At 39.3% G+C, this 27,532-nt stretch overlaps 3 protein-coding genes and 3 non-coding genes across 6 annotated transcripts; 4 read left to right on the plus strand and 2 right to left on the minus strand.

Annotated features, from left to right (window-relative positions):
* Positions 1-56: 56 nt before the first annotated feature.
* Positions 57-2,102, plus strand: LOC113398281 (proline-rich protein PRCC). Its single transcript, XM_026636945.2, has 6 exons — positions 57-245; positions 317-501; positions 577-630; positions 829-1,296; positions 1,458-1,673; positions 1,943-2,102. The coding sequence occupies exons 1-6, from the start codon at positions 152-154 to the stop codon at positions 2,027-2,029; spliced, it is 1,104 nt and encodes a 367-aa protein (XP_026492730.2). The 5' UTR covers positions 57-151; the 3' UTR covers positions 2,030-2,102.
* On the minus strand, positions 2,090-3,260 carry LOC113398283 (small ribosomal subunit protein uS11m). The gene is made up of 4 exons (XM_026636948.2): positions 2,982-3,260; positions 2,627-2,858; positions 2,488-2,553; positions 2,090-2,260 (listed from the first exon to the last, which is right to left on the minus strand). Exons 1-4 carry the CDS (start codon positions 3,149-3,151, stop codon positions 2,153-2,155), a joined length of 576 nt encoding a protein of 191 aa, XP_026492733.1. The 5' UTR covers positions 3,152-3,260; the 3' UTR covers positions 2,090-2,152.
* Positions 3,261-4,077: 817 nt separating this feature from the next.
* On the minus strand, positions 4,078-27,503 carry LOC113398178 (NBAS subunit of NRZ tethering complex-like). The gene is made up of 41 exons (XM_064217139.1): positions 27,285-27,503; positions 27,104-27,201; positions 26,884-27,017; positions 26,591-26,724; positions 26,222-26,316; positions 25,263-25,440; positions 24,977-25,132; positions 24,651-24,893; positions 24,307-24,411; positions 24,021-24,107; positions 23,742-23,939; positions 23,062-23,187; positions 22,463-22,586; positions 22,060-22,199; positions 19,808-20,121; positions 19,352-19,709; positions 19,098-19,253; positions 18,610-18,746; positions 18,354-18,539; positions 18,113-18,215; positions 17,720-17,988; positions 17,317-17,429; positions 16,698-16,830; positions 16,363-16,605; positions 16,126-16,240; positions 14,931-15,034; positions 13,536-13,765; positions 13,276-13,466; positions 12,713-12,900; positions 10,493-10,642; positions 9,841-10,001; positions 8,931-9,118; positions 8,665-8,798; positions 8,175-8,264; positions 7,507-7,632; positions 6,925-7,101; positions 6,610-6,854; positions 6,178-6,301; positions 5,486-5,603; positions 4,825-4,947; positions 4,078-4,436 (listed from the first exon to the last, which is right to left on the minus strand). Exons 1-41 carry the CDS (start codon positions 27,354-27,356, stop codon positions 4,134-4,136), a joined length of 6,669 nt encoding a protein of 2,222 aa, XP_064073209.1. The 5' UTR covers positions 27,357-27,503; the 3' UTR covers positions 4,078-4,133.
* Trnaf-gaa (transfer RNA phenylalanine (anticodon GAA)) lies at positions 11,154-11,226 on the plus strand. Its single transcript has one exon. It is a non-coding gene; the product is annotated as a tRNA-Phe (tRNA).
* On the plus strand, positions 12,347-12,419 carry Trnaf-gaa (transfer RNA phenylalanine (anticodon GAA)). Its single transcript has one exon. It is a non-coding gene; the product is annotated as a tRNA-Phe (tRNA).
* Trnaf-gaa (transfer RNA phenylalanine (anticodon GAA)) lies at positions 21,221-21,293 on the plus strand. The gene has a single exon. It is a non-coding gene; the product is annotated as a tRNA-Phe (tRNA).
* Positions 27,504-27,532: the final 29 nt, after the last annotated feature.

Consider the following 27,532-nt stretch of genomic DNA (forward strand, 5'->3'; position numbering starts at 1 on the left):
ATTGACTTATTGATTTAACGTCTAGTGTCTAATGACAATCAATCTTCTGATGATTTATTGTTATTATTAATAAGTTGTTAATAAAACATTTTAAACAATTTAAAGGTAATTTAAATTATTTAAGAATTTTATAAATTACATTTTTACAAGAATGGCTTTAGTAGCTTATGACAATAGTGATTCCAGCGAGTACGAAGACGATGAAAATGAAATTAATACACAAACACCCATAAAAAAGGAAAATGGTAAATTAACATTATTTTAATACTAATAACATTGTTATATAAATTTTAAAAAATAAAAATTTGTTAAATAGATACTCCAGTTATTCAAAATGGTAAACAAGAATCCGATAAAAATCACAGTCTTTTTATTCAACTTCCACAACCATCAAGTAAAAAAAAGGTTGTCTTAGAAGAAGACGACGAGTTCCTTCATAAAAAAGAATTAACGGCTGATTTAAAACCAAAGTCTCGGATAACAATACCGTCATTAAATGATGTATGTATGTTTATTGAAAGTATAATTATTTATAGTGTGTTTTATTCTCTTTTATCAATATAATTTTCTTCTTAGTTCAAAGATGTGGATGTCCCTACATCAAGTTCAAAAACAAGGGCAACTAATGGGGTAAGCATTATTTGATTCTGATATGTTATAAAATTGGTACATTTAATATTACATTTGTGTTGTTATTATTTTATATAATATAATAAGTAATTATAACTTATATTCAATTCTATCTAGTTATATCAAATTGATAATTCTTACTATTCAATTTTGTTTTGAAAATTATGCAATATGTAAACAATTAATTAATTATTTTAGAAAAAATCTAGCCTCCTTAATATGCTACCTCAGCCACGAAATGCATTAACAATAAAGAGACCTTTGGTACCAAATGTAATTGCACAGAAGCCAAACAAGATTTCAACAAAAAAAAAATCAACTCTGATTTCACCGACAAAAACATCAAATGCTGACACTAAAGGTTTAATCAATGAGCATACAGATGAAAGCGACAATGATGAAGTAGAAAATGACTTCTTTTCAATAAACAAACCGGTTGTAGATTTTACCGTAGAAGATATACCTTTAACTGTAGAAGAAACAGTTGAAACTGTCAAGAAACAACCAAGAAACATTGAGTCCTACTTTAAGAAGGATCATGTTGAGTTACAAACAGAATTAGAAGAGAGTAATAGTATAGAGCAATATGATAATGTACAAAGAATAGAAACTACTGAATGTGCTGGTGTGAGTTCTAGCAATGAAGCTGTACTAGACGATGAGGCTGTAAGTATGGAAAAAACAAACTCTTGTGACACATCTGTATAGTTTTAAATGTGCATGAAATAAGCATTTTAAATGATCATTTATAAATCAATTTAAAATCTAACTCTACCTTCAACTAATTTCTAATATTTATGAAATAATTTTTATTTCTTCATAAATAGATTCTAAAATTATGTGGAACTCGTGGTAAACGCAAGAGAGAAGAAATACAACTAGTAGATGTGAACCAACAAGAAGTCTTGAATGAAGCACGTGAGTTGCTAATGAAAGGTCTCATGGAAGATACTAGTAAGCGTCAATCAGTTAGCAAGAAACATGGAAATGAGCCTACACATCAACAGCGAAGGAAACATCAAATCACATATTTAGCTCACCAGGTATGCACTTTATTTATTATACTTATTGTAGTAAAAAATATAAGTATGAAAATAAACATTCTGAATTTTAAAATCTCTTTAAATTAATTGAATTCCATAATTATATAAAAATAGTCTAAAACATCCTGTAAATGTCTCAATGCTGGACTAAGGCCTCCTCTCCCTTTAATGAGTAGGCTTGGAGCCTATTCCACTATGCTGCTCCAATGGTTAATAGATAATATAAACAAAATGATATATAGTTCATGATAAATATTTTTTTATTTCAGGCTAAAGCTAATGAATCAGAGCTACAGAACCAGTGGGCCAATAACAGAATGACAAAGAGACAAACACAATCAAAATATGGATTTTAGTTATCTATTATTGTAACATGTTATGTATGAATATAATCAAATACTTTATAAAATTAAACATTTGTTTGAGTAATATCTTTATTTTATACTAAATCACTAGTTACATATACATATTTTAATAAATTATAGTCTTTTAGCTTTTCTTGGTCTTGGTGGATTCCATGACACACGGGTGTTGTCTGTTACAGATACTATTTGTAAACCACCCATTTGTAAACCTTTGATCGCTGACTGAAAATATAAGTTTATATTATAAAAGCAACTACAATATTTATTAATTAAAGGTTATCAATTTAAAGATAGGCTTTTTAAGAAATAGATTACTTTTTAAATTTAAACTAGATTATATTATCATCAATGTAAAAGTGTGAGTAATATTTCATAACCAAAATTTAACCTACACATAAGGCTGAAGTTAAAAAGCTTGTCACAATCCTGTAGATTTAACTTTTGCTTACCAAACGACCAGGGCCTAATCCTCTTACTCTCACCCTTATTGTTCTTATTCCACGATCTACAGCTTTCTGGAAAATAATAAAAGTAATAGAATATTAAGGTATCTTATATCACCATTAATGTTACGTAAATAATACTTACTGTGGCTAAATTTATAGCAGTAGTTTGAGCTGCGATGTTTGTTCCTTTTTTAGTATTTTTAAATCCCTCCATACCACAAGACCTAATTAGTTTTACTACACCAGCAGCATCTGTCATAGTAAAGATTGTATTGTTGTGACTGACTCTGATGTTACATACTGAGAGATCTTTATATGGAGTGCCATCAAATAAAAGATTATCTGATTCAGCTGTAGGGAACAATTCCTGTTTTCTGTAAATAGGAAACATTATGCTATATTGCTATAAAACCATACAGTATTTAATTGTAAACAGTGATAATGAGATTATTAGTGAATATTGTTATAAGTGTTAAATTAAAAATGATAAAACGTACGCTTTTAATACTGAATCCAGATCTATAATTTTCTCTCCTTGAACACCTTCATCGTCAGCGGGAATACGTTTATGATCAAATTTTTCTGTCGCTACAGGCGTAGTGGTTTGAAATGTGCGGACTATATTGTTTATTGACACTTTTAAGCTATTTCTTATGGCACTAAGCATTTTGTATATGAGGTTTCTTTAGCATAAATAATGTTCTATTGATACTTTTTATAATGTAACCTCAAAATCTAACACAATTGTCAAATATTAAAAATTAATTTCAAGTGTCAACTAGTGTTGCACTTAAACGAAAGTATCTAAATTGTCGACAATTGATACCAATTACCTTTTGTAAACCATAATCAATAATTTAGAGTTGATCACAAAAATAGGTATTACTATTTGCTGAAAATTATAGATTTCAGTCTTTATTTATGTGAAAATTGAACTGATTAGATTTTTTACAAATTTCAAACTAATAAAAATGTATCATGTGTACTATTCCAGAATATTTTAATACTTTCTTTGTACAGATTTTTTTCTCAAATTGAATAGACACAGTAAATAAAGTTTTCTAATATAGTCTGCTATGATGACCTGTCCGTAGGAACCTTTGGAGTAAATAGTCGAATCGGAACGATTTCGTCGAAAATAAGTAAAAATAGCAAATAGTGTCTATCGGCTGTCAGCTATCGTCGTCCGACACCAACATCGGATCTGATAATGTGAAAACGCTGTTAAGACGCAGAAGGATTCGGGGCAGCGAGTGGTAGTCAAACCTGTCCATAATATTCCCAGGTTATAAAACCTATTTAACTTGATTCAATTAGAAGCGTCAATCTCTACTTTCGCACGAGACAAGTTGCATGTGAGGTCTTTAGTGTTGCAACTAATAAATGATATATTATTAGTTTTATCGACAAATTTGCAATAAACAATTTTCAAATTATTTTTACATTATATTAAAGATGGTTTTTTCTTAAATAATTGTTTTGATTATTTTATGATAATAATATTACCTTCAGATTTATTTGAAGCTATTCTATAATGATAACAGGGACAATGATGACAAAGTAAATAAAAAAATAATAATAATTGATAATTTAATAAATTAATTTCCATATTTTATCGGTATAATACACTTGACACCTTTATATATTTTTTATTGTTGAGGCGTGTTGTTGTAATAGAGCACCGCCTGGGAGAACCCGCGCAGCACAGAGGGCACACCAGCAGATAAGAGTTGCAGATTTCCTGCCTCAGCTAAATAATTTGCCTTCATAAGTTCCGCGGTCGCCCACTGGATAGTGTAAGTGTTTGAAGTATCCACACCAGAGGAATCAGCGTTCATAATATAGTTAATAATAGATGAGTACAATGGAGTAGATACCAATTTAATAAACATTCCTTGGTCTAATATCTCTTTAATTAAATCTTCTTCAATTTCTTCTTTTTGGATTGAATCCTAAAACGAGAAATTTACAAAATTTAGTTTTATGATTAAATACACTTAAACATATTTAGTTGTAAGGTTATCCGAACAAAATATAAAGTCATAAAATATATAATATGTCAACTCATGAATGTAATGATACAAAAAAATCAACTTATAGCTTAAATCATTGTTGATACGTTTTCAAATTGTAATACACCGAAATACGTCGACATATCTTGTTATAATTCATTTGCAGTTATATGGTCTTTGTATATATGTTCAATTTACTTAGAAAAAAAGGTTTCTGCAAAATCTAGACGTAGCTTTAATGTCGCAGGATTACATTCGATCTATAGCTTGTTTCTCGTGACGTCAACCCTTAAAACTAATTACATTGTAATACATTATCCATACTTGCCTTGTGCTCTAAGACTAAATTGCGTAAAAGGTCTTCAGATATTTCACTTTTGCTAAGCAATATCACCCAAATGGTATTAATGAGTGAATTACTTCCTGCGTTTTCAGTCAGCCACTTGATTTCCTGTAAAATAAGCAAAGTATAAAGTATACTTTTCTGTTAGTCATTATATTAGTCATAATCATTTTGAAAAAATATATTAAGAAGAATATGATGATTTACCTTCATTTATTGCAAAAAGTTTAATACATAGTGACTGATATGATACAATAATGATATATTAGAGATATAAGAAAGATAATATTCCCAGTCACCATTTGTTTATGCCCACTTACTCACTCACCTTGTTTATGCAACCTAATCTAAAAAGCCTATACTTTTATTCCAACAAAATATATATATCTATACTAATAATAGAAATTCGAAAGTAACTCTGTGTCTGTTTATCTGTCTGTCAGTTGCTCTTTCACGGCTAAACGCGAAACTGATTTTGACGAAATTTGGTATGAAGCAAGCTTGAACCCTAAGGGCGTAGGCTACTTTTCTATGCCTAACTCATACTATACAAACCTCTAAAACGAGCGAAACTGCGGACGACAACTAGTAAACAAATAAATTCATTTAAAATATAAGCTAAATCTAAGAGGTTCTGTTCACATACCTCATCTTCAAGCACGGGTCGTGTCAGCAACAGTTTAATAAGCACCAAGCTCTCCTTCACATCAGCGCTCTGCGACAGTAGTCTATACAAGTAGTCACAGTGCAGGCTGCGGCCGTCGCTAGGAAACAATGTATTTGACTTTCACGGAACCTCCGTAGAGTCAAAAATAAATATGTATCCGTTTGAGTGTTATAGATTGGCAATTAGAACTAATTGTGAATGGTGATCACCACCAATTATCTAACTTCAGGCTACTAGTGAGAATTTCTCAATATAAATATTCCATGGGACCACATTACTTGTAGCCGTATAAGCTTCTAGATGAACGAGATAGCTTGTGTTCAGTACAGATATAGTGTTAGCTACTTTAAAATATTGTATATTGGTCGTCGCAAACTCATACAAATACATAAAATAAAAAAAAAAAGATCATTTTGAATTGCAACATAATGATATCGGCACAAGTATATTATGTGAATCTGACTCCTAAACTATATTTAATTGTAGTTCATGAGCCAGTGGCGCACCCAATGAAGAGTACGTAGACTAATAACCAGTAATATAAAAGCTTAAGAATTTATGAATGTTTTTGTTTCAATACGTAGGACACATCTTTGTGAAGCCATTGCCAATGGATGAACGGACATTGCTGTCTCACTCTCACATCTCCCGCCTCTATCGATAATAGAAACCTGTGTGTGGGCGGCCAGCACGCGAGCACGTCGACGAGCGCCTTCTTGCGCTGCCAGCTGTCGCACGAATTTACTAATTCGTTGTAGGCTTCCTGTCGCCCTTCCGGCGTCAACAAGCTCTCCTCTATAAAGTTAAATATAGTTAATCGTTGAATAACTTGTTTAGTAAGTAATAATCTAAAACGTACTTTTTTGTTGCTTTACTTTGCGGTCACACCGTCTTAACTGAGTTTTTATGTAAGCTCGCTTAGTATACGGTTAATTCGAGATATATAAAATTTAATTTTTAACGTGGCGATCGGATCAACTCCTTCGAGTCTAATGGGTCTATGAAATGAATAATAGTCGACTAGAGTCGGCGACTTTAAAAAAAGAAACACGAGTGTATGAGCAGTCGGAGCGCAGGGCGTGTAATGTAAGCGAGGCGCTGACCGTCGAGGCGCGCGCAGGCGCGGTCGGGCCACTCGGCGCGGAACAGCTGCAGCGTGGACAGCGCCACCTGGCGCAGGTCGGCGGCGGGCTGCGCGCGCCGGCCCAGCGACAGCAGGCCCAGCTGCTGCTGCGGCGGCAGCCCCACGCGCGCCGCCTGCTGCGCCGCCGCCTGCAGCACGCGCTCGCCCAGCGCCGCGCCCGCGCGGTGGTACTGCCCCACGCGCGCCGCCAGCGCCGCCGTGTCGCTGCGCACACCGGAGCGTCACGCCGCCGCCGCGCCGGCGACGACGGCGCGCGTGACGCTGGGCCACTCACTCTAGGCTGTGTTCGCAGGAGCGCAGCAGCCGCTGGAACACGTCCGCCGTCTCGGCCGGCACGCGCAGCAGCTGCAGCAGCGAGCTCAGGTGTGCCGGGCGCAGCCCGCCGTGCAGCACGAGCCGCGCCAGTGCGTCGACCACCTCCTCCGTGTCGCCGTGGCTCTTTTCTAGGTCGCTGGAAGAACCGGTAGCCGAACGCGTTAAATAAATATCCCCCTAAAATATCAACATTTAATTAAAAACTTTATTTCACGATTTTTTTTTGAACGAACTCTTTTTAACGAACGAACGATAATAAATTAACAAAGAACGTGACTTGATAAAAAGCTATCGCCGAAACAGAAGAACAATGACGATGTTGTATTTGCAACTATATATTTTACCACGTGGTAGAACTTTCTATAGGCGCGTCCGAAGGTGTGTCGCCCACGTCTCTATTGGTCTAACCGAACAGACGAATAGTATCGTGTTGGTAAAGAAGACAAAATACCATCAATCGTTAGTGCCGGCGCAAATAATAAGCTAAAGTATAGCAGATAGCCAGAAGAGCTCCGGTCGCCGTCGGTGGTAAATAACTCACGGCCAGACTTGGTCCCGCGGCAGTTCGCTGGCGGCGACGATGGCCTGCACGCTGTCGGAGTGGTAGTTCTCCAGGAACCGCGCCCAGCGGCTGAGCTCCTGGCCCACCTGCGCCCACGAATGCTCGCTGGGGAAGTCACGGGTAGTGATATATGTAGATATGTTAACGGGTTGTACTCAATACTACTAATTAAGGCCTGCCTGCAGTATCCTCCCAACTACCGAAACACAGCGATTCAAAATTAATTGAAGGGTGAGTAACTATAACGTGATGCAAAAAGGAAACGCCATCTTCATTTATAAATGTTAACTTGGCAGTTAATATTTCTTCTTGACCTCGAACCGTCGTGTAATGTTCTTCAGGACGACCTTTTATGTATTCTGTCATTCTAAAATGTCATCCTTTTCAACCGTATAGTAGGAGACTCGTGATCGTTCTCCTGGAATTATTATTTTATGACATCCGTAGAGGCAATATTTATCATAAAATTTTGAATAAGGATATGCATTATATAAAAAATAGAACAATCGACCCTATTTAGAAGATCTCAAATCAACAAAACAAAATCGATCCGCCTCCTCAGTCGCCGTTAGAACCGTCACTAAACGGCCGTCAGTCACAAACACACGTATAGAACAATTATATAAACGTATAAGATATAGACTCACTTCTTGTTGAACTTGAAATCATTCTCTTGTTCCTGCTGGCAGTAGTCGACCGCTTGCATTATCATGAGGTTACGCGTCCCCGCCGGCACTCTGCGGTCAAACAGACATTCTAAACTCCATCTAATTAAAAATCACTTCTCCGGTAGTATTATTTATCTACATTTCTCTGCGAACTTTCTAGGAAAAAATTATAGAAATCGACCCCCCGAAGACAACTTTTGTATTTTAAAGCAGCACCTCCTAAGAAAGGTAAGAGGATACCTGCGAGGTAAAGGACGAGGATCGGATGGAAAAGATTATTCCAAGACGCTACTCCAGTGCGTGTCGATGTATGATCGGGATACAGATAGGCTCGTCATCAAGTACGTGCAGGCAATTATAAACACAAATGAAGTAACTAAACGTTCAACTGAGCCACGGGCTTCGGCATGGTATGGTATGGCATGGTATCGTTTCGGCTACACATGTGCGACAGCAGAGGAGCGCTCACCGCAGCAGCGCGTCGCTCGAGAAGCACGTGGCCGCCACGAACTGCAGCAGCTCGTCCTTGGGCAGCTTGGTGAAGTAGCTGGCGCACTGCCGCCACTGCTGCATCCACTTCTTGCTGGCGCCCGAAGCTCCAACCTGGAAGTATCACTAGCACCAGTTACACTTTTCGTTTCACACGAGTCCGAAAACAAATAACTTGCACTCAAAATTAGATTTTTCACGTAGATTCTTAAGGTTAATTCATTTCTGTTAATAATCACTACGTACGCTGAAGAAGTACTTGGTGAGCCACATCGTGAAGAGCGAGTTTACGGGCAGCGGGAGTTTACAGGCCGGCGGCAGGGTGCGCAGGAACTTCATCAGCAGACCGACGTTTTCTGGCTTTGTAATGCTCAGAATATGCTCCGTGAACTGATCCGCTGAGGGCTGATCGAGCAGCAACTTGTAGTCTAAGTCTGTAAGATATCATAAAGCGAATAATCAAATGTTATTCTTAATTAAACTAAGCATATTCGTTTGCCATAACTATACATATATAAACTTTACAACATATTTATCATAATGTTGTTCTGTTAAATGTAATTGATCTGCCCTGGATTTAATACGCGGGTTGATCATTTGACATGGAATTGGAATCGTAATTATAATAAACTTGTGTTACTTAAAACAATTATATATAAACATATATATACTATATTCCAATCATAAGATGAGAAAAGCCAAATAAAGAACATTTGACAGCAAATTGATATCATTGGTCGAGAGTTTGATTAATTCACTGTGGATTTAAGAAAAAATGTCGTTTTGAACGTCGATGAAACTGTTATCGGAATTTTGGGAGTAAAATTAAAGCGGAAATAAGTGATTAAGTGTAATAAGTTTCGTATTATTAGTAAAGATATGTTAACCATAAACCCTTAGTGCACAATATAGCTGAGTTATTAGCAAATCGCATGACGTTGATGACGTACGTAAATCTAAGGTTTGTTCACCTCTTTCCTACTTCCATTGGAATAGGCTATATATCATTGTTTCCGTTTCATATACATAAAAATATTAAAGGATATCAAAGGCAATAAGAAAAAAATCTTATTCATTCTTCCGAGAGTTTAGTCCTTTTTTTTATAATCGTATTTTTTTTTAAAAAAGGATCTATTCAATTCGATTAATGGTATACCCGGCGAAGCAGCCTTTGCCTTCTTCAAGAGTTTGATATGTTCGACGGCGGTGAGGCCGTACATTAGCGTCTTGTCTTCCATGTTCTTCAGTACCGTGAAAAAATTGAGCAGGGCGACGTAGTCGTTGCCTTCGATCACTGGCCATAACTTTTCTCGAATCCTGAAGGACGAAGAATTTATTTCATTAAGAGTACAGACGAATACCATTTATATTTATTACAAACGAGCCTCAATCCAACCAATTACGTAACACATATTTTTTTTGCGGACATATTATATTATTATTATAGTGTCGTGCGTCCGCAAACACAGGTACACCCTCTATTCCGTCACTCTCATAATCCGATGCGACGGCAAATTCGACTCGACCGGAAAACTTCAAGCGCAGGACCAACGGCTCTACGTGCTTTCCGAGACACGGAAGTGTAAACTACTGAAAATTTTTCAACAGAAAAGCCCAAAAACTTCTAACGGCTTGACTAGGGTTTCGAACCCAGAATCTCGTGATCCGTGTCCTTATATCAATCCAATAGACTAACGAGGCGGCGAGCAACTCGATCGCTACCAAATCTAGGAACGCCTAGCGATTTGAAAATGAGGCATTTGACAGATCACGGAGAGGCGAGCCCGTGGGCTGGCTCGGCGGGTTACCGCTGCGGCGCGAGCGGCGCGCGCGGCGCGGGGCAGGCGGCGGCGCGCGCGGGCGCGGCGCAGGCGGCGTGCAGCCACACGTCCAGCGCGTCCAGCTGGTACTTGTCGGCCAGCGCGCACGACAGCCGCACCTGCTCGGCGCCCACCGACCTGTTCGCGGGTTCGAATGTACTGTATATCGTAGCGGTAGAATGTCTCAGGACCCCAAGAAAGTTTATATTAAATCGTAGTACAGAAGAAATTTGAAAACTGGATAATGACAGATGGTAAGTGGTCACCACCGTCCTTATAAACTGGCACTGTAAATATCGACTTTCCTTACATCGCCAATGTGCCACTCGTACTCGTAAATATACCGATATTTTATGTTTTTATTGTTCCATTGTGCAGTAATAAGCGACGCCAAAGACGGTTTTCAAAACTCAAATGTACCAGCTAAATAAATTTATAAATTTAAATTTGGAATTCTTATTCAAAGAGGAGATATTTCAGATCAAAGTGGTCAGTACAAAAAAACGACAATTTCATATGTAAGGACCTAATATAATAAATAGTACCTTATTTTTCTCCTAAAAGACTTTAGAAAAACCTTTTGTTTTGTATAATCATGACCGAATTTGGTACTATTAACATGATCATATAATTCGAATACATCAATATCGCCGAAATAGCTCAGTTGGGAGAGCGTTAGACTGAAGATCTAAAGGTCCCCGGTTCAATCCCGGGTTTCGGCAGAAATATACTCTTTTTTTCGTTTTTATGTCTTTAAAATATATATTCTTACATTATTTTCATTTGTTTTGTCATTAACATAAAAACTTCTTATACGACTTTATATATATTTCAATCGAAAAAATAAACTAAAAAAAAACAAAAATAGAAATAAACCCATAACAAGAAAAATTATTATGTAAGTATAGTATATGTATTTATTTATTTTATACAAATGTTTTGATTGCATACCTTTTTCGGATAAGTCAGCCTTTGCACATGTATAATTTTCATAGTATATTACATATTTATATATATTTAGTTTACATGTTACAATTTGTGAGTACAGTCCATATCAGTGAGTTTGAAAAAGTCAATTTTTATGATCATATAATATGTACGTAGTACCTTTTTAAATAAGTAAATTAAAAGCAATTCTAAGTAGAATTAAGTATTGTTTGTGTATTCTTATGTGTACAATTGGTTAAATAAATAAATAAATAAATGAAACTAAAAATTTATGATTTTTATAATAGCCCGATGGTTACATGGAGAAGAGGATTGTAAAATGCAATTCGTGTAAGATATTGTATTTGAGTGACGAAAACTGCAAGTGTCACGCTTATCTCTAAAACAAAGCCACTTTTAGCGAGGTTATCTTTGCTTATCATGAGATGAACTATGTGCGGATGCAGTTTTGTTCATGTCTTTTTATAAATTCTATACACGATAATATTAGGAATATTTATTTATTTATTATTTATATTTTAATCATAACACAATGGTGCTCCGTTTATTGTATATATCTAATTCTATATATAGACGCATAGCAAAAGTCATCATTGTGCACATTTAAAAAAATACTAGCTTTTATTTGATTTACAGTAATGCATGCGCAGAAAGTTGCAGTAAAATTGTAAATTTATAAAAACTATGAGCGAATAAGTAACGTATATATACGGTTTCCGCTATGAATATTTTGAAATAATTTGTACACACTGTATATAATATTTAATGTGTACAAATTATTATTATTCAACGTAACGTAGCCAACGTAACAGCAACGCGTGTCAGGGTCTGCTATTATGACATGTATATCAACACACAATACATCTGATGATTAATTTCAACGTATAAATTGTAGCCGAAATAGCTCAGTTGGGAGAGCGTTAGACTGAAGATCTAAAGGTCCCCGGTTCAATCCCGGGTTTCGGCAATTCTGTTTTATAGTTTTTCAACAACATTATTTTTACTTACAAAAAAAAAAAACAATCGAAGAGACGAAAATTTTATAGTTGTTTAAAGGTGTTATACCTTATATAGGCACTAGGACAGAATATTCCCAAGTTTAGTTTAGTAACTCAGTCAAAGTAGCGCAATGGTAACCACTTACCATCAGGTGGTCCATTCGCAAGACCACCTAGCTATTTTATAAAAGAAAAAAAATAATGTTCATTCAGTGTCCCCAGTCGATTGAGGCGGTATTGTGAGTTAAACATTTTAACATACTTGGCAAGGTGATAGATGACCTCTCGCCGGTAGTCCTTGTCCGTATTGAACAGCAGTCCATTGACGGAGAGCCCCAGTGCCCGGATCCTCTCCACCTCTCCCATGCCGCTCAGCTTATCGATGCATTGCCGAATGATCTCCATTTGTTCTTTTGATGCATTTTTTTTTTTCAAAGTTATATGAGCCAGCTATAATTTTAATAATTATTTTAAATATTTCACAACTATGACTTTTGAAAAGACAAATATGACGAAATATTTTGTCAAAGAAATATAAAGTTGTGTAATTAATTCAAGTAGATAAATTATCCATACAACACATTGCAAATTTGACAAGGCTTATTTATGTGAGCCCCTTTAGCAGGTGGGTTTAGAGTATGTTCTACGAGTCGACCTCCTAGGGAACAAAACACTCACAACTCATTGGGTGACAAATCCAACGAATGAAAGTCATTAATGAGAGAGTGGATTATTATTATGGACCCAAAAATAAAATGTATCGGTCTGCACCGCTCTAGCGCCGTCTAAGCGGTCGTAATACGAGCTGTTGTGGAAAGCGGGCACCTGCGGGGGCGCGGCGAGGTAGGCGTGGTCGCGCAGCGCGGGCGCGTTGGCGGCCACGAGCGCGGCGTAGAGCGCGGCGCAGGCGGCGGCGCGGGCGGGCGGCGCGCGCAGCCCGCCGGGCACGCGCAGCGCCGCCGCCACGCTCAGCGCCGTGTCCCTGTACAGCAGCTCCTCCGCGCACTTCTGCGTCACTGCGCGGGCAGGCCGTCGTGTTATCCGAGCCGAACGCTAGTCGAAGCGCGACCGACGAAGGTGCTCACCATCGGTCTCGAGCTCGCCCATCGCCCCCTCCTCTAGGCTGTTCTGTATGTAGAACCACTTGAGCACCGACTGGCCGATGCTGGCTTCCCCGTCGAGGTCGTCCGGAACGGCGAATCGATCGTAGCAGTAGTAGTTGCTGGACACGTCGTGTTCCGGGTACAGCGAGCGATAGAACTCCTGGCAGTGGACGGTGCGCTCTGTCGCATCCGACGAAACGGGTTTGCCACTGCTATTTTTAAATCCAGAAAAATAAATTCACTCACATGAATCGTTTACTAATTTATCGTTTTAAAACATGTGTTTAATGATGTAACAATTTCCCAATCGTTTTGATTTAATGTCTTCAATAAATAGAACGACTGAATTGGTGCAATGTATTAATATAGCAAATAAAAATTACGCTTAGCGAAAACATATTGACAAGAGTGACATATATGTAAATACTTAATAGAAAAATGTGTTTAAGTGGTTATTTTGTTGCGAAACATGAATCAAACTTTATCATTGCGTATCGGTTAAACTTTTGGTAATTAAAACTGACAAGATCAACATTTCATTGTTACCGCCAGTAATACGAACACCCGTTTAGCAATGTTTTTTTTTTCTGGGTCGCATGTAATTTGTATTCGGTGATTTCGTCTAAAGTATTTATTCGAATGATAAAGTGTACATGATAATTTTAATCTAATTTAATAGCGCAAGGTATCTAACATATTTATCTGAATAAGGAATAAGAATAATTATTATGTGTGTACCTCAGAAGATAGATGCATACTATCAAATATTTTTCTGTAGGCCTTATAAGAACTACATTTTTCTAACGCATTGCTTCGATTTTTTTCATAAGGCTACGTTAGTCACGTTAGCGTACGGAAACAATTTTTTGGATAAGACACCGTCATAGATTAGCCATTTTATGCAAACGATATATAAACTCCTTGCTCGTTTGTCGCTCTTTTTATTAGTGAAAACTAAAGGTTTAGAAAAGGTAAGCGAAGATACAGGCAGAGGCAGAAAGTGACTTAGTTTTATACTATTTATAACCACCACAAACACCCAGACCCAAGACAACATAGAGAACTAATGAACTTTTTCAACATCGACTTGGCCGGGAATCGAACCCGGGGCCTCGGAGTGGCGCACGCATGAAAACCGGTGTACACATTACTAGACCACGGAGGTCATCATAATAATTTTCATTGGCATTTTGCAATACAGATACGGTTGTCTATGGGACATTTCCATAAATACATATTTGTTACACTATTGGATGTTAAATTATTCAGCTAGCCTTTTATAGGAAGATTAATAATTTTATATCTATATTGACAATACTAGAAGTTTTGAGTAATATTGACATTTCATTAATTTTTCTAATTATTCTGTAAACTCACCTTGAACTGAACTTATTCTGGACCGTGTCTAACAGGAAGTTGATTAGCGGGACTTGTTTCTCCGTCAGTGTCGACGATACTAAATCTTTCTTTTCTATGACTGGCTACATACGCAAAAAAGAAACACAATCAGTTATCAGATGCATCAATACATATTTGGTGTAACATTAGAAATCATTCTCCAAAAACGAGCCGTTCGAGCTATTCCTTATCTTTAAGCTAGAGACTCCTATTGGGGTATTCTTAATCAATCAATCAAAATATTCTTTATTCATAAAAACACGTTTGAATCGTCATGTTACACAGTTCAGAACAGCCCTTTTTTGTAATATGAAAACAGTTTAAATATCTGTAGCGTTACCCCAAAAAAAATGCCGTAAGACATAATACTATGGAAGTAACCAAAGTACACTAATCGAGCAGTATCAACAGCAGTTAGTTGTCTAACTTTTCTAACCGGACCCTATCAGGGATGATAATTGAGGATTCCACTCAAGTTTTGAGTCTAAATTGATACCTAGAAATACTGTAGTGCTGGTTACATTTCATTATTGTTTAAAGTTAACTTGAAATATTGATTTCGTACATGTTCTTACAAATATGTCTGTAATGCATTTTTTTACTTGCATTATTTTTTCAGAAGGTTTTATTCCATTAGAAGACACCTCAATAGGTCAATTATTTGATTCAAGTATGAAGTAAAGAGATCAAGCACTTTACAATTAACACCCTAATGTTTTAGCTTGTACTTAAGCGTTTCGTGCTCTGCACCATCAAATGCTTTGGATAAATCCCATGCATCGTATATATGTATGTCTAAGTATTGTCATTCCAGCATCTGTTGTTGAGCGACTCCCTAGTAAAGTTGAATTGTTAACAATGAAAAATTGTATTTATACCAAAGTGAACCAGAAGTTTATTTTAACAGATATTTTTTTTCAAAAATTCTTTCAACGACGGCTGTATAGTAAAAATAGTAAATTAGCTCGTTTCCGATTGTGGTAAAAGATTTTGAAGTCAGTTTACGTTGATTTTTATAAGGGAAGGAACATAAATTTAATTGTACATGAATACAGCATGAACAAGATTGATAAAAAGATTAAAAGTACTATTGCTTAGCAATTCCTAGCAGTAGATTGATCGAGCCGGTTGTATCTTTACGTTAAATTATATTATGCTGCGAGGTATTCTGTACCGTAGTGATAGCATCCGCGAACTCATCTTCAGTGGACGACCAGCGCGCATCTAGACGATGGTTATCTCTCAATGCCGCGCCCATCTGTTGCAAGCTCTCCAACTGCAGATTCAGTCTGAAAACGATACATTCGCTAAGTGTCGCAGAGCGACGAACGAGTACGATCTGAACGGAACAGGAGTCCATATAGGACAAAATCTATCGAGGCAGAAAAATGGAGGCAAAGGAAACACCGACCTCGCGTGGATCATGTCGTGCAGCTCGGAACGCGGCGCGTGCGCCAGCGCCGCGGCCAGCAGGCGGCTGCGCTCGGGCGTGTCGGCGTGCGCGTGCGCGTGCTGCGCCGTGCGCGCCAGCAGCGGCGCGGCGGGCGCGTGGCGCAGCGCCGCCAGCCGCCGCGCCGCCGCGCCCGCCGCGCCGCCGCCCGCCGCGCCCGCGCCCAGCGCCCGCGCGCACACCGCCATCAGCACCGTGCCCTCCCTTTGTCGCAATACGTTCGATTATCGCTCTCGGTTGCGCGTTTTGCGGTATCATTCGCCTTCGAGTGGCCTATTTTCCATCGAACCGTTTACCTGTTCTGCTCGTCGTCTCCGGCGATCCTGAGCAGCTTCGCCAGTTTGAGCAGCTTGTGGCTCGCTAGATACGCGTTCCGATCGGATGCTAGGCAGTCTTCTATTAGTTTCATCCTATCTTCGCACAGGCGAACTGGAACGACGACGTCGGTTAAATTATAAATGTAATCATGTAAACTGATGTATTTCTAAAAGTAGAGGCGTTACTCTCTGAAGTAATCTAACTAAAATAATATACTATAACATCGTATCTCCAACATGCTCGATTATACAGGATTAATAGACAAATCTTTCGTGTGATTCCAGAAAACTTTTATAAAAATTTAGGGCTACTTTTTACGTAAGAAATTTTGAAAATGGAATGATTTTACCTTTAAGCATATCGAGTAAAATCTAATGTCAGTTATTTTATTGTGACTGACGTCAGCGACGAGAAAAAAACTACAATTACATTGAGTTTTTTTCGCCTGTTCTTCTCAGGTCTGAGGTATATCTAACCAACAAGCGTAGCGTAAGTATGACGCTTAACATTTGGATACACAAAGCTTAAAACAGCAAACTGGAATAAAATTTTAGATTTTGGGTTTTCGTATCTGCAAGATTTTTTTTCTAACAATACCTTGAATGGGCAGTATGGTCAAATTGAAGGCGCTCAAAATGGGAAGAGCGGATATAAGATCTAATTCCTGTTCTATTTCCTTATTTCCATCTTCGATCAAAAGCAGGCAGCATCTGAAAATGTAGTTGTCGATGTTAGAGGCGCGTCCCCGCTGCGAGCCGAGCGACTGTTCTCTCGCGGCAGTTGTCACGTCACGTCAGGTTCAGCTCAAACACATAAATCTAAGGCTCAGCATAGTTGGCTACGCTTAACAGAATCGCGTGGACCTAGTAAAGGCGCTTTAGTCGGTACGTATGTATGTATATGACGATACAAATATTTAACTCGTACGAGTACTACTTCTGCCTACCTGTGTGCGACCTTCCAAACGAAAAGACTAGAACGCTTGCAAGGCTGAACTCACCTGGCTATCTCCAAGGCCGGATCAGTGAGAGACGAAGCGGAGTTGAAGTACTCCTTGGCTGCGTTCAAAACCAATTCGACGCTACGCTTGTAATCTATCCTGTATTGAGCGGGCTGTGCGGGCTGACCGGCCTGTGCGGGCTGACCCGCCTGTGGGGGCTGAACGGCCTGGGCCTGCGCGGGGAGCGCCGTCGGCGACACGGTGAGCACGGCGGCCGACAGTCGGATGCTAGTAGCGTCGCCCGACGTCAGGAGAGAAGACGCGTAGATCTGTGGACGACTCCTGATACAATGTACTCACTTTTTTCTCGTTCAGATTTATTACGAATTGACCTCGCAGGTCATCATCATAAATATGAGAAGTATGTCAGTCGAATGAATCGATTTACCGTACCTCGTAGCACTGTTCCGTCGTGACGCAATCGAAAAGGGTATTTTGAAGCTCCAGCATGTCCTTGAGAAGATTTTCCCAGTCCTGTTGCGTCGGTTTTTCCTCGCTACAAATACATGTAAATATTTTTAAGTAAAGGTGGAATTTACATCGCAGGAGGAAAGCTTCACTTAGGTTAGCAATACGAATTAAATCTGATATAATTTTCATCTCTGTTCATTGTCAAGGGACACGAGGCGCTCACCCGGCGGCCAGGCCGCGCGCCACGCGCGTGAGCAGCTGGCGCGCGTGCTGCTCGTCGCGGTTGAGGCCGCGCAGCGCGCACGGCGGCACGCGCACGCCGCGCCACGCCAGCCGCCCGCTGCCCGCCACCAGCCGCTCCAGCTCCGCGCAGCGCCGCACCAGCGCCGTGGGCGCGATGCTGCCGTCCCTGTGGACACGGGCGCGTACAGTGGCCGGCCGCGCGCGGGGGGGGGGGAGTCTCAGTGTCGGACACTGACGTCTCCTTGAGGATGGTGGCCAGCAGGTCGCACGCCATGTCCAGCTGCTCGGTGCCGGTGTGCGCGAACAGGCAGCGCTCCACGAGCTCCAGATGCACCTTGACGTCCAGCTCGAATTCTTTATGAGATTGTAGCACCTACGAACGAAACGAAAATAAAATTGTTAACTCGATTTCTATTGCTCAGCCGCGATTAAGCTGGCGCTTTTTATGCGAAACATTTAAATGTGCCTTGAGGGCAATGTGTACCTTGACTCGTATGTTGGGGTAGCAACATTAGCTCTCTTATATAACAGCACGCCCGCGTCTCCCCGCCTTCACTCTCTATATACTAAGTACTTTGATGCTAGATATATTCAATAATACTAATAAGCTTTTTTTTTTAATAATTGCAATTATAGGTTTTCTTTAATTGTATATTATTTAAATAACTAAACATTTTTTTTATGTTTAAAGGTTTGATATGTATAATATTCGAACAGTAATTACTAGTAATATATAGGAGAGATCCTCTTTACTGATATCCTCGAGAAATTCGATGAGACCCGACAGACAAGCGCCCGGAAATCTAGTCAGATCCTGGTATCGCTTCAGGAAGGGTACCAGGAACTGCTTCAAGTCCGCGATAAAAGTCTCACGTGTCGACTGAAAGCGAAACAATAACGTAAACAAATATAAATGGACGAATATTTAAATAGACGTAGAGCACAACCGCCAAGGTCTAATTAGAAAATAAAAACGACCATCTTCATGAGCAGCTTGCAGATCTCGAGATTGGGCATGTTCTCGAGGTCGTCCAGCGAGACGCCCTCGACGTTGAGGTCGTACAGCAGCGTGTCCAGCGTGCGCAGCAGGAACAGCGCGCGCTCCAGGCCCGGCACGGCGCCCGCCTGCGCCGCCGCCAGCAGGCGCAGCGCGTGCGACGCCAGCCCACTGCGCCGCTCGATGGCGCGCGCGCGCCGCTCGTACCACTGCGTCAGCGCGCCCGCCGCCGCGCCCGCCTCCGCGCCCGCCCCCGCGCCCGCCTCCGCGCCCGCCGCCGCGCCCGCCGCCGCGCCCTCCGGCGTCTTGTCCGACGACCAGTTGGAGCTCCAGATCGGTCTGCGCGCGAGCCGTACCGAGAACGAAAGTCACTCCCGTGAGGTGGGGTCGATGGCGGCGGAAGCCGAGACGGATTCTGCGAAGTCGTTAGCTCTGACCTGAATATCTCGTTCCTGCACCAGTCGTTTTCGTGTTCGAACGGCTTAATCTTTATGGGAGATTTTTTCTCGAACCATTCGAGGGGTTCGTTGGTGGGAAGGAGATGTTGGTAAGTCAGCGGACAGAGGGTCTCCGGTATCTTGTCCAGTACGGTCAATTGCATGTCTAGACTCTTTATATACGGCCATAGACAAGTGAGCGCTTCTATGCGTCCTTCTTTGGCAATTTCCATAGCACTGTGCACTATACTATTGCTTCTGAGTCGATCGTATTCGTCCTTTACGTATGTTGATTTCTCGCAACGAAGAATAGCCTGAAATCGTCATAATATGCTTGAAAAATATATTAAGTTATTATCAATGTATTTGCACAAAATTTATGATTATAAAATGTCGTTATATTGCATACTTTTAATGAATATCAAACATTACGAAACCTAGTTGAGTTCTAGCCATTTAAACCATTGCTATAACGAGGCCAAGTAGAACGGAGGCAAATACGAATAAGACTTAATAAAAACCAGCCAATTATGAAAATTAAGAACATGTTATTTTATTACTTACTAATTGTATACTTCATTTAAAATAAAATACAATTCTTATTCAACATAATATTATGGACAATTTTATAGCATATACCCGGTCTATATATTTTTTTCTTTATATAATTATAGACCGATCTCTATTTTGCCAGTATTAAGTAAAATTTTTGAAAAAATCATGCTTAATCAATTGTTGTTATACTTTAACTCGAATAAGCTATTAACTTCTCAACAGTTCGGTTTTACTAAAGGTCGCTCGACTACTGATGCGGGTATAGCATTTGTTGAGCACATTTATGATGCGTGGGAGAAGTCACAAAATGCTATTGGAATTTTTTGTGACTTATCAAAAGCTTTCGATTGCGTTAGGCATGATATTCTTCTAGAAAAACTTAAATATTATGGAATCAAGGGACCTGCATTGAAATTCATTTCCTCCTACCTTAATGAAAGAGTTTTCAAGGTTGTTGTTAACGGTGCAAAATCAAATGGCAAAAAGACTAAATGTATTTTGTTTTCTCTGCCAAATGTCAAATCAAATTCTTCGCAAAGTCAATAAATCCTTCTTGGGGCAAGGTATCCGTTTCTAAAATTAAATTCCGCAGCCATTTTTAAATTTGCCGTTTCATAAATTCAAATCTACATTCCGAACCGGTGATAGCTTCATTTAATATAGTTTGTTAAATGATGATTCAAAAGTGCTTGTAAAAGCCTACTTGAATAAAGTATATTTAGATTTTGAATCACTTAATTTATATTCCTTATTAAACAATGGTTATGTGAAATTGAAGACGATCTTATTATTCATAAAACGTTCAAAGTATAAATATTTATGTTGAATACATGTACATATTTTGCATCTTCTTTCGAAGCCGAAATAGCTCAGTTGGGAGAGCGTTAGACTGAAGATCTAAAGGTCCCCGGTTCAATCCCGGGTTTCGGCAGTAGTTTTTTTATTTATATTAAAATTTATTAAATTTGAAAACATAAGATCATTCTACTTAGCTTTATTAACCAAAGAGTTAGGTTAGAAGCTATACTCTCCGAAAATCTTGGACACACTTTTATACACTGAAAACTAACATAAATATAGGTCTGCGACTGGGAACTGTAACTTACCACACCAATTTGGAGCGCAGGTTGTTTGGTAAGAAGGTGAAATCATGCCATTTTTAAAGTCTTTCACAATGTGATATAATTTTATAGATTGGAAAATTACTTTGTTCCTTTAAAAAATACACATCAGTACTTTTAAAAATATTTTGAAATAATAATTATAAAAACAATGTTTGAATATGTTTTTTTTTTTGCACAATGTTAAATAATTTTCGGTCCTCTATTTCGTTTTTGTCGCAGGTCCTACAAGACTTTTATTCCGGCCCTAAGATATGCCGTTGCCCAGTGTCATATCAAGGAAACAATATTTAAGGTGCAGTGGAAATTGCACGAGTGGCCAAACATAGCAGATATTCGGCTTTTATTTTTTCTATATTTTTTTTGGAATGTGTAAAGGTATCGGCTCTACAGACTTCGACTGCGGCACCGGGTGGGAAGGTAATTAATAAGGTAGGAATTGGAACTCAAGTCAAATATTGGGAATCCACTCAAGCGAATCCTGGGCTACGATACACCGCATTGTGGCCATACACCGCATATCAATGGCTTTAATGTTATTCATATGGAGCGGTTAATATATCAGAGGCGTAGTACCTCGTACAGCGCGAGGCGCTCCTTGTAGAACAGCATGACGTGTCGGCAGCGCAGCAGCTCGCTGGTGTAGGCGTTCAGCGCCTCCAGCGTCACGCCGGCCGGGCCCACCCAGCGCTCCTCCGGCAGGTCCTTGTTTATCTCTGGACACGGTACACGTCGCTGCGTTAGGCAATTATATTTGATGTTGCCAGTTCTTCTAAAGAGTTCGTTATAGATAAATAATAATAATAAGTTTGCAAGCGATAAAAGCTGTATAAATAATATAATTAAATTGTTATTATTAATAACTACGATTAATCATTTACAGAAAAATATAAGCCTTACAGGAATAGATACATATTTATTTTCAGAAACTCTTCGGTACAGTATAAAATTAATAAACTAAAAAAGTTCAAACATAGACCTTCCAGTATTTTCTGGTTGGTGAGCTGCAGGCCGAAGTGCAGCAATTCGTTGGCGGCCGGTAGCGACTCCGGCAGCCTGTCCACGCACTGGTGTACCGCCCAGATCTTCTTGCGAACCTTGCTCTGCACGCACAACACCCCTCCGTAAGGAACTACCGCACACTACACCGCACTACGCGACACAATCACACACTACCGTACGTTGGTATCGCGTAGGAGTATGCGAAGGGCAAGGAGCATATGCTTTCTGCGTATATAAGTGCACTTTTCAAGCAACACTTCCATAATAATTTGTCATCATATGTTTGCGGTGCTGTTGCTTATACTTGTAGTGACCTAAATACATTTTCTACAAAATATTTAACGGTTACAGTGGCCCAACTGGACAGATTATCCCGCATATTAAGTGCAGCTCGTAATTTATGTGTTAACGTAAATATGAGCAAAATCATAAATGGATATGTTGGAAATTCTCTTGGTCAGTTCTTACGAAATCTACGTGTTCAGATAAGGTGACTCTATTCTACTCTACCGGAAACATAGCAAAATTCAATTAGACTTTTCTAAACCATATAAACTAGTTCCTAGTGTAAGTTACCAAATAGTTGTGTATCGCGTCGGTGGAGACAGGATTCTTCCTCCAGTGTTGCTGGTACACCAGGTCACTGTCCAAGTCGAAGGTCTCCGCCAGAGATAGTGCCTCCGTGTAGTTGCCGCTTTCGATCTGTAATAATTGACAGTTTTCAACATTAAGTAAATGAAAAAAAAAATTAATGTACTCCCATTGTCAGTTACGTATCGTAATTAATATATACTGCCTCGTTGGTTTTGTGATGCTTACTGAGGTCGGCCCAATAAAGTTATTGACTTTTTGCTCAAAGAATTTTCAGTTACAATCCAAAGCATGTAGTTATGTTAACTCATTTGCTTTAGAAAACAAACTTAGAACCGTTGATCCCGCACCAGAATTGTTGTTGTGGAGTGTATAAGATTGCCGCGCCATCGGATTCTGAGAGTTAGACTGCAACACCTACCGCACTGTAGGCCACTCTCCGGTTAGAGCGGCCGACGTGTGCGCGCTCGGATACTGACACAACAATATTATTGGCTATCATCATATCACTGGCATTACATTAACTCATCTTATACATTTAACTATCATTTAACTTTTCCATCTCCATCTTATTCATCGTGTAATTTGGTTTTTACGTGACCCAACTGTGAATCCAAAGTTAACGAGATTTATGCAAATATGAGCAGATCGTTGAGGAGTCTTACTTTTCTAGAGAACAGCTCCATGGGTGTGGTACTCTTGACTCCCAGGAGCCGGTAAATTCTCGAAACTACGGTTATCTTCTTAGGCTTGGGCTGGAATGTCTCGATGTCAGTGATAGCGTACAGCACCGATTTGAGTAGCTCCTTCGCCACTTCCAACATTGAGTCGTCGACTTCCTCATCCGCGGGCACGACTTCCATCTTTGAAAATTTTATGAAGATAACTCAATCCAATTTTATTAGAAACCTTATGACTTGCTGTAAATCCTCATAATAACTTACGGACTCATCACTGCGAGACTTTTTAGCAGGCATGACGTTCGATTCGCACTCCAACACCATAAAAACACCATCGTGAGCACATGTGATCTGTGCGGGAGTTACAACTGAATTTATTTTCTATACAAATATAAAAAATCAATAAAAAGCAAAAAACTGGTGTCATTTCTAATGTGCACGTAAGATATAACATCTTAAAGGGTGATTCTTACGATGGCAGCTTCTGTGGGCGAAAGTGACCACTTACCATTTGCAAAGCAAACAAAATTGTTATGTTAAAAAAGTAAACCTGTGGTGTTCCTTGGAAGAATTCAGGTTTTTTGCCGAGAATGTTATTTAACTCCTGCAGCTCGCACACAGTCACAGAGCCATTGAACCGTGACACTATTATTTCCTGAAAATATTCATAAAACACAATAATTAGGACTTGGAAAGGTCTCAGCGCTCATAGTGACTGCTGGTTGCTAGCATTATCAACTCAATCATACGATCCTATTTATGGCAATATTTAACGGTAAAGTATTTATTCATTTATTTCTTATTCAATAAAAAAAATATCGAAAGGTACGAATGTCGCACTAGGTGCGACAGGCTGGAATTTAGTGCAGGTTCTAGCGAAGCGTTGCCACTGACCTCGTCGCTCCACCACGCCACGTGCGCGGGCCGCGTGGGCGGCGGCGCGGGCGCGGGCGCGGGCGCGGAGGCGGGCGCGGGCGCGGGCAGCGGGCTGGCCAGCGCGTGCTGCGGCTGCTCCGCAAGCACGAAGCGCCGCTGCGCACGCAGCGCCGGTGCGCTCCACACCGAGATGGCGCCCGAGCAGTGCACGCACACCAGCCTGCCGCGCTCGGGCGACGCCGACATGCGCACTATGAAGTCCTGCGACCGCACCCGAGCGGAACTCGTTAATATCCGAGATCTCATTCGCCCGGGACGGGGCCCCAGGGATACGTTCGACTCACCGAGTTTGTGTTGAAGACGAGCGGCCAGTAAAGCTGGAAGCGCTCGTTGGCGAGTCGCGCCTCCAGCTCGTCGGACACCACGGACAGCTTGTAGAAGGGCTCGTCGTTGAGCACGCGCCACGCGGTCAGGCCGGCGCCCGACGCGGACTCGGGCTCCTTTTTATTCCATTATGAAAAAGTTTAGATAAAATTCTACGTTTTCTGATTTGTAATAAAATTAGTTGCTGCATCTCAGAATATTGAAATATTTCAATCTTCTGTAATACTTGAAACCGTAATGGCGTACATCGCGCGCGGGACGCGGCAGTCCGGCGACGTAAAGCGTGTTGTGCGGCTCGCAGTACACCGCCGCCGCCACGCCACCCGAGAACTGGAACACGTGGTGCAGCTTGTAGCCCTCTGTCTGCGACACGAGATACCCGCGCAGTTTGCCGTCGTATGTCACCACTAACACCTCCCAATTCCTATGCATATAAACGGTACATGAATGACTAAAAATTCTACAGTCAAAGGCATAGAAAGAGCAAGAGTCGTCCAAAATACTAATAAGAAATCTTATTAGGCTTTGAGATTCCTAATAAATAACTAATCAAAATAAACAAAAAAAAAACGAAACTGTGTTTGGGCCGTCTTCCTAAGCCTATGCAGAAGAAAACAGAGCAACCCTGAACAAGGCTACGATGTCGCGAGATTTCCTGCCTAACTAAGCCTCTATTGACTTCAGGAGCGACCCCTCCTTTCTCGCCGCCTACGGACACGTATACCGCGAGTAGAGACGGGTCGCTCACTAAGTCTGTGAACATCTTAACTCCATCATGGGAATCCTTGAAGCTCAAATCCGGGATAAATAGCTAGTCATTAATTGATTTTTTTATACTATATGAGCTGTTGTGCAGATACAAATCCCACTTTCTCGTCTCACACTTTATGGTCGAATGGGCGAGCAGGCCAGAGGGATTCCCAGAAATGGTGATGCAATAAAGGAGCCGCAAATTTAAAAATAAATTAAAGTTAATGCTCTTAAGGTACTTCATATTACCTTACTGATACTTATCATTTCATCATCAACATCAATCTTTAAAGTTAGTTAATTTGTAAGTTAATCTATTTTTTTAAAATATTCAAAATAGGTAGTCAAACTGACAAATGAGTCATGATATGGTAAATGATCACCAAATGATCACCACTATTATAGAGCAGTAATACTACACTAAAGTGTACTATAGAAAACTTATCACAACTCACCATTTTGTATCCTTGACTCTAAGTGGCATAAATATTATGTCTGAAACAGCATGTGTGTTATCCGTACATTCCAAACCACCTGGTCTTGAACAATCCTGTAAATTATTTAGTTATAAATACCACCAAAATTTGATAGACAACAAAGGTAGTTCTTGAATTACTTTTATAAAACTTTCAAGATGGTTATTTTAGTGACTGTAGTAAATAAATTGGAATATATATTATTTATTTATAATGGTCCTATTAATAGCACTTATACAAATGCACATATAACTGTGTTACTGTATTAATAAAAGTTAATTAAGAATACTAAATTTCCCTTCAAATTTATCCAAAAATAAGTTTTATTAAACAAAATGATATACTTACAGCTGGAATATTAAATAGGTTTGATGCAGTAAGATCAAAGAAACTGACTACTCCATTACCATAAGCTACTACTAAAAATGAACAGTCAGGGCTCCAAACTACTTTTCGCCATTGTGCATAGGCATCCCGGGAAACTACAAGATACAAAACTTTAAAAAGAAGACTATATTGTTAAAATTACCCATAATACAGATACTTTTGTAAGCTGTGTTGCAATAATTTTTAATGAAATCATTTCTTATGTATAACAGACATTTTATTTAAATATATGTGATTTTTTTTAAATTTAATACCTGTAGTTCTTGCTGCAATTGTAGCATATTCTGACCTCTTAGTTCTTATCTCTAATATACTATCTGTGAGAACTGCAATAACTTTTCCTTCATCTCCTAAAGCTATTTGCCATTTCTGCTGTCTTTCATTATGCCTTAAATAAAAAAATACTTGCTGAAGGTTTTATTATTGTTTTATATTTGAATTGGTAATTTAAAATTTTAAATTAATTTTACTTACGCAGTTACACTATCAATCAAACTTTTCTTTGGTCCAAAAAATTTAAACCATCGCCAAAGACTCGATATATTTTCCGGCAATAAATTATCAGGTTTTTGCTAAAAATTTATCAAACTTATTAAACTATTATTTCATTTTAACTAGAAGAATAAATATACATGCATATCGCATAGATTTTTACCAAATATTCTGGTTCTGGTTTCCATTCCGAAAACACATACAGCTCGTGCAAAATTGATTTGCTTTCAGTCATATTAAGCGAGTTATAAAATACTTGATTAAGAATGATTTATTACATTTATATTATGTTGTTTTACTAGTGGCGTTATAGCTTAAATCTAATTCATCAAATTCATCAAAGTTCAATATGTTTTTGACAGTGTTATGTTGTAGTTTTTGGATAGGTTGGCATTATAAAACTGACATGAG

This window comes from Vanessa tameamea, chromosome 2, assembly GCF_037043105.1.
Source record: "Vanessa tameamea isolate UH-Manoa-2023 chromosome 2, ilVanTame1 primary haplotype, whole genome shotgun sequence".
NCBI lineage: Eukaryota > Metazoa > Arthropoda > Insecta > Lepidoptera > Nymphalidae > Vanessa > Vanessa tameamea.